The following is a 15,327-nucleotide window of genomic DNA, read 5'->3' on the forward strand; positions in this document are numbered from 1 at the left end:
ATATCTGTTCAATAAAATAGACATACACACTGAATAACTTCTTGTAACACGGCATGGGTCATTACAAATAAGACGATTAAAATTCAAGAATCACATTGTCATAAGATAGTGAAATATAATATATATTCCACCTAGTGCTATAGAACTTGGTTAACATATTTATAGGATGCCAGTTTTTAGACAAGTTGTAACACAAATCTTAACTCTTTTCAGTTGTAATAAAACAAAAACTTGTCAGCCTTCAAAGTCCATTCTCAAAAGAATCTTTCTTGTTAGTGCTGAAAAAACTTTTCAATACATCAAAGAAATTACAAATATTTTTTTTATGAAATCCAAACCACATCATGCATCAGCTTAATGCTTCCAATTTATGCTAAAAATCATTTAAAAAAACAAAAAAAAAACCACCCAGATTTTAAATTGTCAAAGTGGGAGATTGCATGGTGCATTTTAATTTGATATTGGCAAACCAATAAATGCCTCTTAAAAGCAAACCTGGACAAAATGCTCTTAGTTTCCTTATTTTAATTGTATGCTTTGACATCCTATTAGGTCATATACTGCAGTCTCCATCAGCCAATGTGCTGCCCACGCTGCCGTTCCATGTCCTGCGTGCATTGTTCAGCAGCACTCCTCTTACCACTGATGACGGCGTGCTTCTACGTCGCATGGCTCTGGAGATTGGTGCTATCCATCTTATCCTGGCCTGTCTGTCGGCTCTCAGCCACCACGCCCCCCGCAACCCTAATGCCACCACCAGTGTCTCTGAGGTATGGGCCACTCACACAGACAGTTATTTTGATATTCATGAAGACCTTCAGTTGACCACAGTTGTTTCCTAACTCTCAGTGGTCCCTTTGAAGAGGTAAAGACTTGGCTGGCCTCAGTGTTTGATTTGGTCATTAAGTATAACTTTATTTAAAAGAAAAAAAATTAAATGGTCAAAAGTATAGAAACACTCAGGCACTCTTTATTAACTGTAGTGGTTTTGAGAAAGTTAGCTTAGCCCCAGTGTCTTTAATGTTCTAATATATATATTCTATAATATTTGAAGTAATGATAATTCTTCAGTGAAGCGTGTTTAATTCTTAAGTATTTCTTAAATAATATTCTTGTGGACATGTTTTTTAGCACTGTAAAAAATTTTCAGGTTCCTAATATGATGTGTCTATTATGATTTATCATGTCTTTCATACTTTTAAAAATGAATGGACAGAATGTTCGAAGTGAAGTCCTAAAAGGACTGACAGTTCCAGCTTTTTTTACCACCTACATTTCAACTAACTCCTTGCTGTACTTAGAGTTCAACTGATAAATTAACTTCAATCAGCACTTACACTTAAACTGACACTACACCTTCATTGAGTTCTTAGACTCAAACTGAAACCTTAATTCCTCTGAGGACTTCTATTTTAAATTAAATTAAAGCTTTTCATTCCCACAGTTCCAACATGAGTGAGCTTATATTTGTTTTTGTCTGCAAAATCAGCTTAGTGTTTGAATAATGTTTGAAGCCAATAGTTACAAGCTGAATTTAACATCTTAATAAAATAAGATACAAAATATTGATGAAATATTTATAAGAAGCCCCGATCAAACAAGAGCTGTATTTTTGTATTTTTTAATTTCTTAATTCAAAAACAGCTGATTTCTATTGATATTCATTATGTCTAAGAAGTAATAGTGTAAAGGTTTTCATAACATTTTAAAACTTCCACATCAGTCCTACACTGTTGTCCAAGTCTAAAACTTCAATTTTAAAGGGAAAAATTGGTCTAGAACTTCACTATAAAATATGTCAAAAGAACTCTCAGTCAATATGTTCAATGTTTAAAAAATGTTTTATATGACAGATTGCCAAATTTGAAAGGATCTTCAGCTTTTTTTCACTATCAAAACTGAACAATTTGGCATTTTTTATTTATTTATTTAATGAAAATTAGCATTTTATGTTTCTCAGATGAAAGTATTTGCAGGTTTTTTTAACTGATGTAACAAACCTGTAATAACTAGGATTTTGTTGTTTAGCACACATCTATTAAAAGACCATTCAATCAGTTTGTGAGTAGTGCCAGGTTCCTGTCCTGCGTTTTGGATCCTGAGTTGTGCCTTGATCTTTTGACTCGGCCTGAGACTTTACTTAGAAATAGGAGACAAAATGCTTTCCAACATCTGTCCAATTTTCAGGGTACTTTTTCTGTTTCTGCTCTGTTTCTGCTCCACATTACAGGCTAAGCCATCACTTTTGTTCACACTGATAGAGAAAAAAGGGGAAAAAATAATTTCCATTATTAATGGGTCTCTTTTGCATATCTCCCAGTAAATCCCTGACAAATAGCTTAATTGCTCAGCCTGAATTATAAGATGCAAATAAGAGTTTAGGAGTTAGAGATTAGAGTTTATAGCTAATGATATCTTAAAGGATAATTCCGGTTTCAGCTTGGTGTATTTTCCATAAATGTGGCTATGGTGGTTCTATAGGTCGTGCTAACTTTGCACTTGCCACCTCCATTCTTGACATTGGCGGAAACAAGGAATTGCGGAAAACAGCATACATTGGGGCAACCAGGACAAGCTTCTTCCTACTGCTTTCCAAGAAAACGTTTCAAACGTTTGTCACGTGAGTCTGACCCAAAGTAAACACAGGATGTAGCAGCTAGGAACAGTCATTATGGCTAACTTATAGGGATCTACATCTGGGGCAACTTGCCGTCTGACATAATTACCCTGCATATTCATCCACACACGCCAGTTTGTTCACATTTATGAGGCCGACTTTCACTGTTCCTATACTGTCTTCTGATGAAGACAGTAGAACAGACACAAAAAGCTAAATGCAATGGTAAATTAGGCTGTGGAGTATTATGAAGCAGAGTAAACAGACAAGGACTTTAAACAAACTGGCAGATATGCAACAGGACCATCCTGGAAGACAGCGTGCCTTAGGAACCAGCTAAATCAGCAAAAAACCTTTTGCTGCAGAATCCAGATTTGAAAAAATAGATGTATCCATAGATTATAGTAATTCCAGCAGTGTAACTGCAAGGAATGATTTTGCAGCTCAACATTGTCCTCCTGGGGAAATAAGAGGCCGACTGGACAAATGCTCAACTGCCCATACGGTAAGAAAAAGTGACTACAACACGTAAAATGCTGTTTGAGGGATTGCAATATGTGTCCCCACCAGCAAACACTAGCATCTGGTTATATTCCTGGATCCGCTGTAAAAAAATATAAAAAAATAAAAAGAATTTGACACCTTAGATTAGTGTTATGCAGGGTGATTACGTCAGCTGGCAAGTTTCCCTGGATATAGATCCCTATATGTTAGCTATAATGGCTGTTCCTAGCTACATTCTGTGTTTACTTTGGGTAAGACTCAGAGACAAACATTTGAAATGTTTATTTGGAAAGCTATAGGACGCTCATGCTGGTTGCCCCAATATACAGTGTTTTGCACGAGTCCTTGTTTCCCCAAATCTCAACAATGACGGTGGCAAGTGCAAAGTTAGCATGACCCATAGTCACAAAAGCCACATTTATGGGAAATACACCATGTTGAAATAAACCGGAATTATTCCTTTAATAATTTCCACTTCATCCAGCAGCACAGATATCCTGTTTAGACTGATGGCACAGACTGTGATGGGAGCACAGACGTGAGATGAAATATATGCAGTCACTGTTTAAAAAGCAAAACAAAGGCATACATATCTGAGAAAACAAAACTTAGAATATGTACCCCTCTTTGCCACTCCAGTTTCCAGTGATCAGTCAAATGCAGCCTTTGCAAATTATACAGCCACCATTTTAATATAACTGTCAAACCACTTTCCTTAAAAAGACAAAAGGGAAAAATAAAAACGTCATTAAATTAAGTGGTCAGCTTGAACAGAAATATCAGCAATGTGCTCTTTGTGTACTTTTACATGTATTGAGGTTAAAAAAAAAAAAAGAAAAATCTCCAACCAAACCCATTCTTCTAATCCTACTCATTATCTTGTGTCTGTGTCTGTATTGACAGCCGCAGATATCCAGTTGTCATGGTGGGGGTACCAGTGAGGAACAGCAGTTGTACTGGGCAAAAGGAACTGGTTTTGGCACTGGATCCACTGCTTCCGGCTGGGATGTAGAACAGGCCCTCACCAAGCAACGGCTAGAAGAGGAACACGTCACCTGTTTGCTTCAGGTAAGTCTTCCAATCAGTGTGACATAATTTTTTCATTTAAAAAAATAACACGACAACACACTGAGTTATACCAAAAAGAAAAATATATTGTGTTCTTATCTCTCTATTTCCTGTTAATTTATCCTCAGCAGCTGTCCTGCCTTTTGGGGCTTTGCTGCTGCCATAGTACAAACAATATTTGTTAATGTAAGTGAGTTTTATTAGTAACCCATCTTAAATCTACACTGTTTTTTCCTCTAGGTCTTGGCAAGCTACATCAACCCAGCAGGCTCCTGTAGCTGCCACAGTGCTGATTCTTCTTCGGCAGACAGCAGAGCCCACAATAGCTCAGCACTGCCAGCAGTGCTGCAGGAATTGCTGAGCCAGTCCTGCCTCATTCCTGCCATGTCCTCCTACCTACGCAATGACTCAGGTAAGCTCCCTGTTTTTACAAATGAAGGGTATGACACGCACAGTAAAGGAGATGGAAACTAAAAAGGCTTAAAACACGAGCAGCCTCAACCATTCTGTACTCTTCTTTTACCCTGGGTAACCCTACTTGGCTTATGAGAAATGTTTTAAAACTCCATGCATTTCAATAGAATACAGTGGTCACAGGCATTAGTGGCAGTAGTTGAAAATTCTTCTCCTATAGAAAATATGTAGGGTGGAAACTGCACTGGATAACCAATGACTTACCAGCTATCCATAAAAACAAAATAGGATTCCTGCCACCTTTTTCATTCCTTCTATTGCAGTGTTCTTATAGTGGCTTCAATACAGCTTGTTTTTTTCTACCTGAATGGTTTGATCAACAGAAAACAAGAAAAAGACTTTGATTGTCCATCTCAAACAGGGGATACTCCAGTAACGAATATGACATGGGTCACAAAACCAACAGATGACCGCAGATGTCCGACAATTAATATAACTTTACAAAACCTACAGTCCAACAGTCTTTACACAGTAATTGGCTGGGTGCGTGGAGGTCTGAAAGTTTGCTGGGTTTGCTTCTTTAAAAATCTCTTTTTCAATCAAATACTTTTCTCAGTTTGTGCGTGATCAACTTGAGTTCAACACCATGAATGCCTTTGGAGAGAGACTGTTCAAAAGTGTGTTACTTACTTCGTATTACTTAGCTTGTTTGAAGCATACTGTGAAAGTTCACTCTGGACTGTATTGACTGTATTGGCCCAGATATTAGACAACCCTGATTATAAGATGTTAAAGTAAAACACGAAATACTTGCATTAATCCTCATCATCTGTAACACCAGCAGTTCTTGATTGCTTGATTGACGATTCGGCCTCAGGTCTGTTCTATAGTAAAGAAGGTGGGAGATGCATTCAAGTAGTTTTTACTCCCCAGGAATTTATTTCCTCCATGGCAGCAAAGCCCATTACACAAGCCATTGGAAACTCCTGTAGGTTGAACTGGGCTAACTACACACATTTAGGGCTGATTAACTCTACACTATCAGCACACTATCAGCTTGAAGAAACTCACTAACTGAGCAACCTCAAGACAAAACAGCCCATAATGCAACACTCTGCAGGAGAAAATCTTTGCATTCAAAAGGGATATTTGATTTGACTAACATGTAATTGTCTAGTCTTCGACTATAATAGAACTGCTGTTTCTTGAAACATAATTACCAGAAAAAAATACTGTCTTATATTCAGGCTGATATATTATTTTTAGAATGACATCTTGGCTGTGCGGCAACACATTCTCTCCATACAAATAAACAGTCAGTCATTTTGGAGTATGTATTGTACTTTAAATGAATAATCAATTATACAATGCCCAAATAGATTGATCTTTGCTGTGAAACATAGACAGGTTTAGTACCACAAAAGTTTGATACTGACTGCCTTTTGAGTTTGCTACATTGAAAATTTCAGGGATTACGAGACATCTTCAGCTGCCTTTTCTGGTTACATGACCTTTGTTATGTTGTCACTGGAGTGTTGACCCTCTTACTCAGAGCTGAAATGTTGGCATGGAATCTGGCAATGGCAGAAGATGAAACAAATGAATAGAGAACAAAAAACTTGTCCTTTTTTAGAACCAGTCTAAAATCCTGAAGCAACAATCAAAAAAAGGTTTATACTAAATGTGGTTGTGAGAAGAAAAAAATAACACTTGTGTCAAAGGGTCCCATTCTACACAATGAAGTTTTTTGTGTATATGTAACCATCAAACACAAACAAACACACACACCATACTTACAGACTTTTAAACCCCCTGATCTATAACCTCTCTCTGTATATTATCAAAGACCAGGGCATGGAACAAAAAAGGAGTCACGGTTGAGAAGATTCATCAATAAGTGTTATTGATTAACATGGCAGAGCTATGCACATACCAATGTTTGTGCATCATTCCATGGGGCCTGTTTTTTACTTTGTTCAGACGTGCTCTCATCCTATCCAATGATTTGACCCACTGATGTTTGTCTACTGTTGAAACTGTCTGAATTTTCTTATTGTCTGTGGATTCCAGCTCATAATGTGAAGTGTTCCCTTTGATGCTGAGATAGTAGGTTTGGATGACTCTGGTCTTTGATCTCAGTGATAAATGTGAAAAAATGAAACACCAGATGGAGCTACAGTGTCTTAAATTGAAGCTGAGGTTCTCTATGTCTTACCATGAAATTGCAGTGAAGACCCAGTAGTTGAACTTTAATTAGCCCAGACTTGTCAGACACCATAATTTTGTTTTCAAGCTTGAAAAATACGGTCCTTTTGGCTTTAATTAGCTCTCCTCGAGTCGGAGTTGGTGTGGTGCAGTTGGAACCAGCTTTCTTTTGCACATGTTCAGCTAACCCCTTGTTTCAGTCTGCCTTTTCAGCCAGACCTCAGGCTGAGCTCTTGCCAGCTTCCAGTAGAGCTGTGACTACACAGTGGGCTTTAGCAGTGTTCAGGTCAGGCCAGTCCATTGCTTATATTCTGCTCCAATTCCCTGGGGACTTGATGGTTATTAGTGCTGTGGTGACCCTTTTGTAGTCTGGCTGCAGTCACCCTTTAAACTGCTCTTTTTTCTTGTGCTGTACTTGAACAGTTTTCACGCTAAAGCCACAGAGTAAGCAAAGTAACCAACCGAAAACAGTACGTCATGCCATTCATAAGAGGCACGGTTGATAAGGCCAAAGAAAAATAAAATCAGTTGTTTGTTTGTTTTCACATTTATAGAATATTATCATTTTCTATCAGATTTTTCCCCCACCAAAAGAAAGCATAATTGTAACAATTGTCAAAAAAATGAAAAAACAAAAAAGTAAAACAATTGTAACTCAGGATTAACTTACTTGCTCTTTCCAATGCTTTTAGCCTCTTCTCACCATCCCATCAGCTCTAGCTGCTGATAAAGATGGTGACATGTGTTTGAAAGCTTAAGGAAAACGGCTAGTATGTGGACCTTGAGTTGAACCTGCAATAACTTTTTTGTTTGTTTTTTAGCCACTTGGGGGTAGCGGAAAGAAGCTGTGAACACTACATTGACCTATCATCACCTCAACAGTAGTTATTTGCCTTCGTCCATAGAAAATCAAGTAATGTAGTAGTAGTAAGATAGCAGTTTACATTGTTTATCAGTGTTATAGTGTTTGGGGCAAAGTTACACCCTCCCTTCCACTCATAATTATAAATTCTGACACTCTCAAATTGCCTCTGCTCCATCTTCTGAAGCCTTGCTAAACTAGCAGTTCACGTTTGGCTGGTTAAAAAAGTGGTGCAGGTGAATGGAATTGAATGTGTACCCCTTCAAGCTAAAATGGGGACTTAAGTTGCTCTTTAAGGTATTGAAATGAATTCCCAGTTGTATTCACTTTCATTGTCAGTATTCTGTTTTAGACGAATTTAGACAACTTACGCATCATAGAAAATGTAAAAAAAAGAATGAATTAAGTTAATTAGCTTTATTGAACAGCACTAGTTCATAGAATATCACCAAAAGGTAGGGTCACACATTTAAGTGTGGAAAGCTTATTATTTTACGTTTTTGAGAGGCTGATTGAACTAAAGTATTCTTTTAAACTGTTTGTGGTGTAATAGTATTGGATTGCACCATGTTTAGTGGAGTACAGTTATGTTTTTGTTCAAGCAGTTCGTGGAATATTTTATGCTTTTGTTGGCTGAGCGGCAAAGTCTATAGCAATCACCAAGAATAGATAAGCAAGTTTCTTCAGGAAAAAGAACCCTGAACATTTGAGGTTTTACTGTAAACCAGCTACAGCTGTAGTGATCCAGTGGTGAAATCCTAATGCAGTCATTACCCAGAGAACCTGTATGTCCACTGCCAGAAGTTTAAATTTTGTTTGATTAGACCACTTTTTTTGTTGAGTTTGGATAGAACAGATTTCGTGCAGTAAGTGACAGAAGGATTTTCGTATCAGTGTTTATACACTCCCATTACCATTGTGTGCTGTCGTGTATCAGTGGGTGTTTCAGTTTGCAGGAGTATCTCTGTGTGTGCATGCTGGTGTGTAAGCCACTGTGCCCATGGTCTCATAGCAAAAAAAAAACACGAGTGTTACAATTGCTACTCATTATCTGGTAAAGGCCTTGCGTGTGTGTGTGTGCGTGTGTGAGAGAGAAATATGAAGTTTATAACCTCTCGTTTGCTTACAAATTGCCACGCTCTGTTAAAGCAACAGTCTTAGTGATGACACATTTTCCCTTTAAAAAGCTATGCATTTACCATTTAATTCAATAACAAATGACATTATACTGTGCTAACTAGCGATGGCACACAGCTAAATTAAGTTAATCAGAAAATACAAGCTGGGGGCTCTCTGACCATCTTCTGTATGAGAGCCAGTTGCCCAGGAGCTCTGAGCTGTCAATAAATGTCAAGAGGAACCATAATGGAAAAACTGGGAGACCTGACATGTTGTTGCCTTTGCTTTTAAGCATCCACATTTTCGTCTATATTTTATTTGAGATTTCCAGTACAGCTTAACCAGCTAATCAGCAGCCAATTTTATCTGCAGATTTTAACGTATCACAGATTTATTGTATGTTTGCATAATTCGGTTGATAAGTAAAAACAATTATCCGTACAAGAATAGCAAACATATGTTTCACGTAATTAATAAACAGTGTCACCATAACAGAGTTTGTCCACCAAAGAGCATTTACAAGTACATGTCTTGGTTGTAATTCTTTAATAACAGAATTTAAGGGATCCCTAGCAAAAATGTTTGTTATTGTTGTTCATGTGTTAATATAGATTTAAGAAATAAAAAAAAAAAGGGTAAAAAATATTGGCTGGAATTTGTTATCTAATTTTTTAATCCTCAGCCAATGATATCTCTATTTTCCTAAAACTAAAAGGATTGGCCAGCCGGTACCTGTACAATAAAAGAACGGAAAAGGTTGTGTTCAAATTGACTACCATGTGCATTAATACATCTTTTAAATGAGAGAGATAAAGCATGTGTCCATTTCAAAGTAATAACACAAGTGGCCCATAAAGCTGTGAAAGCCAAGGCTATGTACAGTAGTGAGACAGGAGAATTATCATCAAACATCATAGGAGGTGCCACACGTCCAACATACACAGAGGTGGTCTTTCCGCATCCTCGTCTTTGTTTGCTTGTCTTTGAGAAGTGAGTGCTGTGTGTTACATTTATCCAACATAACATCCCTGTATGTTAGTACCTGCTAGTACCTGTCAGAGATGGTGTTTTCTTGTGTGGGAGTACACTGCTGGATCTTAATTCCAGTTCAATTCATAACTTTCCATCTCACTGCTCTCACTCAATTGTATGGTAATTACCTCCGCCAAGGAGATTATGTATTCGTCTGTTTTTTGGTTTGTTTGTTTAATTGTCAGCAGGATTATGCAAAAAGCAATGAACCAATTTGCACCAAATTTAAAGGGGGGATCCAAGAATTTTTTTATTTTCCTTCACATTGCGAGATAGGACCTTTTTCGACATTTCCGTCAATATTTTGCCTTGGCGGAGGTATGCATTCTACTGAGTGCCATTCTAGCTCTACATGAAATAATGCTAACCAGAACCTCTGTATTGAACGCAGCCTCACACAACTTAAGGAGGTGCTGAAGCCTGTCGAGCAGTTGTTTTGTTGGAGAAGATATATAACAACATATAACCTCTTGGAGTTGAAGCCATAGGCAGCAGTTGCTGCATAATACCTATAGTGCTACTTCAAAGACATGTTGGCAGTGTTGATAGGTTTGCTCTCAGCTAATCCTCTCTCAGAATGGGGCTGCGTGACTAAGATGTATTGCCCACTATAGTGGGAAAAGAGGGAGTATCAGGAAAAGGTCACATTGTCTTTTAATTTTCTCACAATGTTCTCATTAACTTGCTGGGTACTTCTGTGAGCTTTATGTGGAAAAACTCAATAGCTACAGTGTGTGCACTAATATATATTTTTATGTTAACAATGAATCAGATCAGTCCCAAAAGGCTTCACTCCCTAGCGAATAACCCAGAGATAATTCTCACAAACTCCTCAGCTGTATGGAGCTTTTTAGCCTCTTTTAACTTGTTTTAGTTTTAAAGCATGTGTATGGTTTGGTTCTGTCCTACCGCTCATTTCAAGCAGCAGCAGGCAGCTGTTTTCTGTACGCTCTACTCTATCCTCCCAACACGAAACGTCAGACTGACTATACAGTTGGAATAAATAATTGTGTTCAGAAGTGTCCACTGTGATCATGGTGACTCTCCCCTACTAACCCAACCCTTTATTACACGTATAAATTATTAGTAATGCTTACTGGGTTTTACTGGATTTTAACTGGTTTTCATTCCAGGTTTATGGTCCCAAGTAATCCCAAGTAATTGTAAAGTAGTAACTAAACACTTTCGCAGCTTGTAATGCACAAATTCACCAAATCAGCTTTTAATATAGATAGAAAGTTCACCTGTATGTGATTTTATGTCAGCCCATTTAATGACCTTATCAGGTCTGGCTTGCCTGGTTTTTGGTATGGCCTTTCTAAGTAGAAGTGTACATCAATGTAAATTGGTCATATCGTTTAAGTGAGCAAAAGCCTTTGGAAATTCTTCCATTACTCCCGATACCTCTGGTAGTCTTAGGACTCAGTAACTGGAAATAAAGCTCTTTGTGCATAAATACTCTGACCGATCTGAAAACACAAGAGAAACAGGAAGCTTGACAATTAACATTACTTGGGGCTATCATCAACACTGGCAGAGGTGTGTTTGGTGGTGGTCCAACACTTGTGTTCTCTAGATGAGATGAAATTCACTGCAACTCATCAAAATCGAAATCAACCTACCTCTCATAGAAAAATAGATACCCTCCAAATGGAGCCTCATTTCTATTAACTAACCCAAATACCTTTTATTTGCCTTTTATTCTTACCTTGTCTGCCAGAAAAAAGCCTATATTTCTCCCTTCTTTTCCCCCCACTGCCCCAGAGCCACTCTGGCCCATCAGCCTAGCGCATTGCTCCACATGAATCATTGGTGTCTGGGCAAAGCCTTTTGGGATACATTACAGTTTCCCTCTATCGCCTGACACTCCATCACAGGAAGCTAAGCCATTAGTGAGCAATAATACCTTTGGATATCACCACAATACTAATTTCCCCTAATTGAAAAATTAATTTCTTGCATGTTTCGCTTGAAACCAAATGATTTCCAGATCTGATGTGGGATTTTTTTGTGTTTTTACCTCAGCATTATAATCCTTCCATCCTACACCACGATTCACTTCTTGACTCGCCCAAGACAGACGATATTTAAAGTCAATGTAGGCTGCAGCAGGTGGTGCCACCTATGCAGTGTCTTTTTGGTCCATCATTTGTGTTGAGTGGAATCTGAACATGACTGGCCTACAGAGGGGGGTTGGTAATGATTTACCACCCCAGATACCATAGAGACAGTGTGGAACAGAACTCAATCCCTGCATTGCTGGACAGCCCTATGTGTGTTTATGGAGCTTCCCTACCATTGAGTAAGTCTGTGTGAGCTGTGGGGGTTTCATTAGGCTTCAGAGTGTGTGTCAAATTTTTTATTTGTAATTTCAGAGGTTTTCCCAGCCTGGTAATAAAAGAATGCTTTTGACAGAAGCGCTCAACCTGATTCACAGAAGAGCTTAACTGTGGCGAACTGATTCACAATTACTTCAAGGATTTCCTCCATCACAGGGCATATTATTGGAGGCGGTACAAGGTGAAAGCTAAGCAAGCCATCACACCACCTTCATTCATTACTAATCTCTTCTGTCATGGTTTGCAGATTTGCAGTTTAGGTAGATAGGCAATTTCAAGTGAATGGGGGCAGGGGTGGGAGGTGGTGTGCCACTACCAGTGATCATCTTTGTAATCTCAGGAGCCATAATGCACTCCTTCTCCCAGGCTTATGCTCTCAAAGATGCATGGTGGATGGGACTGAAGATTTTTTCCATTCTGATTGCATCCCTTCCTTCCTTTTCCACCCATGTTTTCAGAGAACAAGAGCAGTCAATAGCCTTTAAAGCTCAAACTGGTAAAAAGTGAAATCTTGTGATAATCTTTACACTTTTTCACAGATTCTTTCATACACACTCCTTGGGGTCTGTCACAGATAAGGCTCGGTGCTATCATTATTTATGTGCTCTTTTGTTTATTGTTTAAATGTCCTTTGTCTCACAGTACATCTAGACGTGATTCAAATATTTATAAAAAGCTTTTTTTATTACAGGAAAAAGATTGCAATCAAAATAAACAAATATATCACGGTAATATTTCAACCCCCCTCCCACTTATCAGTTACAAAAGGTGTACAGAGGTTCAGAAAAATAAAGATAGGCCCAGTTTCTCCTTACAAGTAAATCAGCTATATTGTTTAATTACAAGTAGATCCTGTTATTTAATTTTAATTTCAGCTGTAACAGATCTATTTTTTACAACACCACCCCACCCCCAGCCCCTTGTTTTTCACATTTTGGAGGTTTCTTGAAGTAGCAGCGTTGTGGATGATATGTGGATGAATGGCCTAGACATTCATCCACATATCATCCACAACAACACATGTGTATGTTGTAACACTTATTATTCTAAAGAGATGACAGTACAGCACAGCTTGTCCAAAGCCAAATTTCTGGGGAAGGTTACTTTTTGACAGGAGCCCTGAAGCTGAATATTTTTGGCCCTGAAGACTGATTGAATTTGGTGGCCAACAGTGCTTTCCACCATAGTTTTTACAGGCAACTGCTTTTAAACATGTTGCTTAAAAGCCCTTCCAGGAATGAAGGAATTAAAGTCCCACCAGCTTGAAAATTAAGTAAAAATAGATTGAAAAGAATCAGTGTTGTCCTCAAGGTTTTCTTGTTTGGCTTATCTTTCCAATGAGTCCAGCAGTCCAAGAAAATTAGATCAAGGGCAAGTTTGTTTTTCCTATCGGGCCAGAGGGGGGTCAGTCCGGACTGGGCACTTGCTAGTGTCTGTCTGACTCTGCTCACCCTGATTCCAGAATAGCACTATTCCTGTCATGTCTTCCAGCCCTTTATTATCTCTCCGGCTTATGAATGTGACTTGGCAATATGGCTTCTTTGTCTTCATCCTCAGCCAGTCTGTCCAGTTTACTCCTCCTCTCTCTGGGGAAGATGTTCATGTCAGACTTCACTTTCTAATTTAATTCTTCTCACGTCAGTCTTTCTTGGCTTATCAAAGAGCAGGTTTTTAGAAATCCTTTATCCTCTACTTAGTAACTTCATAGTGTGGTATAGATGTAAACAAAAACAATTACAAAGAGGTTAAGGAATGTGCCAATGATGCCTAACATGGCCAAGATGGACTCCTCTTGCTCCTCCTTGACCTCCAGTGCCCGCACGTCCTCAAGGGTGATGACTGTGGTGCCCATGATCCTAATGCTTACCTAACCTGGCAAGGGAACACTTATCTGGAATAAAAGGAAATTATGGAGACCATGTAAAAAATTTTCACACAAACATAGAAAACCACAACAGAATGTGGACGGAGTTAACATGGGGCTTTCAGCAATTTGGCAGCTTGGTGTTGCTTCTTTTGTCCTCCTCCCCTCAGCTAATCTAATAGTTTTTGCACAAAAACCCAGTTCCATACAGCTGTGGGTTCAGGTAGCCCCACCAAATTAACTACTCCCGCCCCCATCCCCCAGAGGAAATCAATTGTGAATCAAACAAAACAATAGCCATGCGAAGGGGAGATTAGTCTGTGAACACTAGTGTTAATGACCTGCCAAAACTAGAAGCTGAACTCCACAACAAAATTGAGCATGACACCAACACTCGCTCAGTCTCATCCCAGTATTATCTGCAATGACACTGTTACATTACAAGCCCTCAATGGCGCTCCCCAATATTAAAATAAGTATAATTGAATGCTGTCATTTAGAGCCACCTGACATCCGCTCACCTCTTTTAATATGCTATAAATGATTAACCACCCCCCAGATCTTTCCAAGTAGTTGTTCTGAGTGTAATTCCTACCTTCCTATTGGAGGAGCCTTAGATGGTAAGACAAGGACCTGGAGACAGTGTTGTCTCCAAGAGAAATGTGTGAGCAAAAAGTTAAACAGGATCATTCTTCGCTTAGGGTCAAATGTGAATAGAGCTACATCCTCATCCCCTTCAAATCTCATGTCACCATTCAGTGTAGCTGTCCATAAGTTGAAATTCAAGAAATAAGGAAATTACAGACAATAAAAAAAACAGGGTATAAAGAGAAAGTGTCTTACCGTAAGGCGTCTAAGGTGTAAGTCAACGTCATCCAGCATGCTTTTTGGATCCTCACTGGAAAACTGTGACATGCTAAATGTGGAGCCCTGGGGCAGAAGGGGGGGTGCAGTGCCTGTGAGCCCCAGATGACTGATGGAGAAAATAATAATATAAGGCAGTGGTGTTCAGCGATTTGTTTCCAGTGAAAACCTTCTTGTGTCACTTACACACTCCTCCAGTCTAAAGCGCCACCTGTCAGGTTAAACAACCCACCCCCAGCTTCCCTTTTGATTAGGTTTGCACCCACACAAGTCTTTTGCAGTCAGTTTTTTATCAGCAGGTTTGCATTTCAGATGCTAACGCATCAGATGCTAACGCAGCCTCTGTTTAGGGGGCAAGGAGAAACCCTCTCCCCATTTTCCCCCTCCTACCTTCCCATCTCCCCACCTTTCTTCCCATCCTCTTTGTCTCTTTCCTCTC

The 15,327-nt window shown here is 38.8% G+C and overlaps 1 protein-coding gene across 1 annotated transcript in view; it reads left to right on the forward strand.

Annotated features, from left to right (window-relative positions):
• birc6 (baculoviral IAP repeat containing 6) overlaps positions 1 to 15,327 on the forward strand; it is a 164,381-nt gene that overhangs the window by 105,227 nt on the left and 43,827 nt on the right. Inside the window, exons 57-59 of the mRNA XM_040139786.1 lie at positions 553 to 770; positions 4,025 to 4,189; positions 4,430 to 4,601. Coding sequence (XP_039995720.1) covers positions 553 to 770; positions 4,025 to 4,189; positions 4,430 to 4,601 — 555 coding nt within the window. The remainder of the gene's footprint in view (positions 1 to 552; positions 771 to 4,024; positions 4,190 to 4,429; positions 4,602 to 15,327) is intronic.

Source organism: Xiphias gladius, chromosome 11 (assembly GCF_016859285.1).
Source record: "Xiphias gladius isolate SHS-SW01 ecotype Sanya breed wild chromosome 11, ASM1685928v1, whole genome shotgun sequence".
NCBI classification, from domain to species: Eukaryota; Metazoa; Chordata; class Actinopteri; order Istiophoriformes; family Xiphiidae; genus Xiphias; species Xiphias gladius.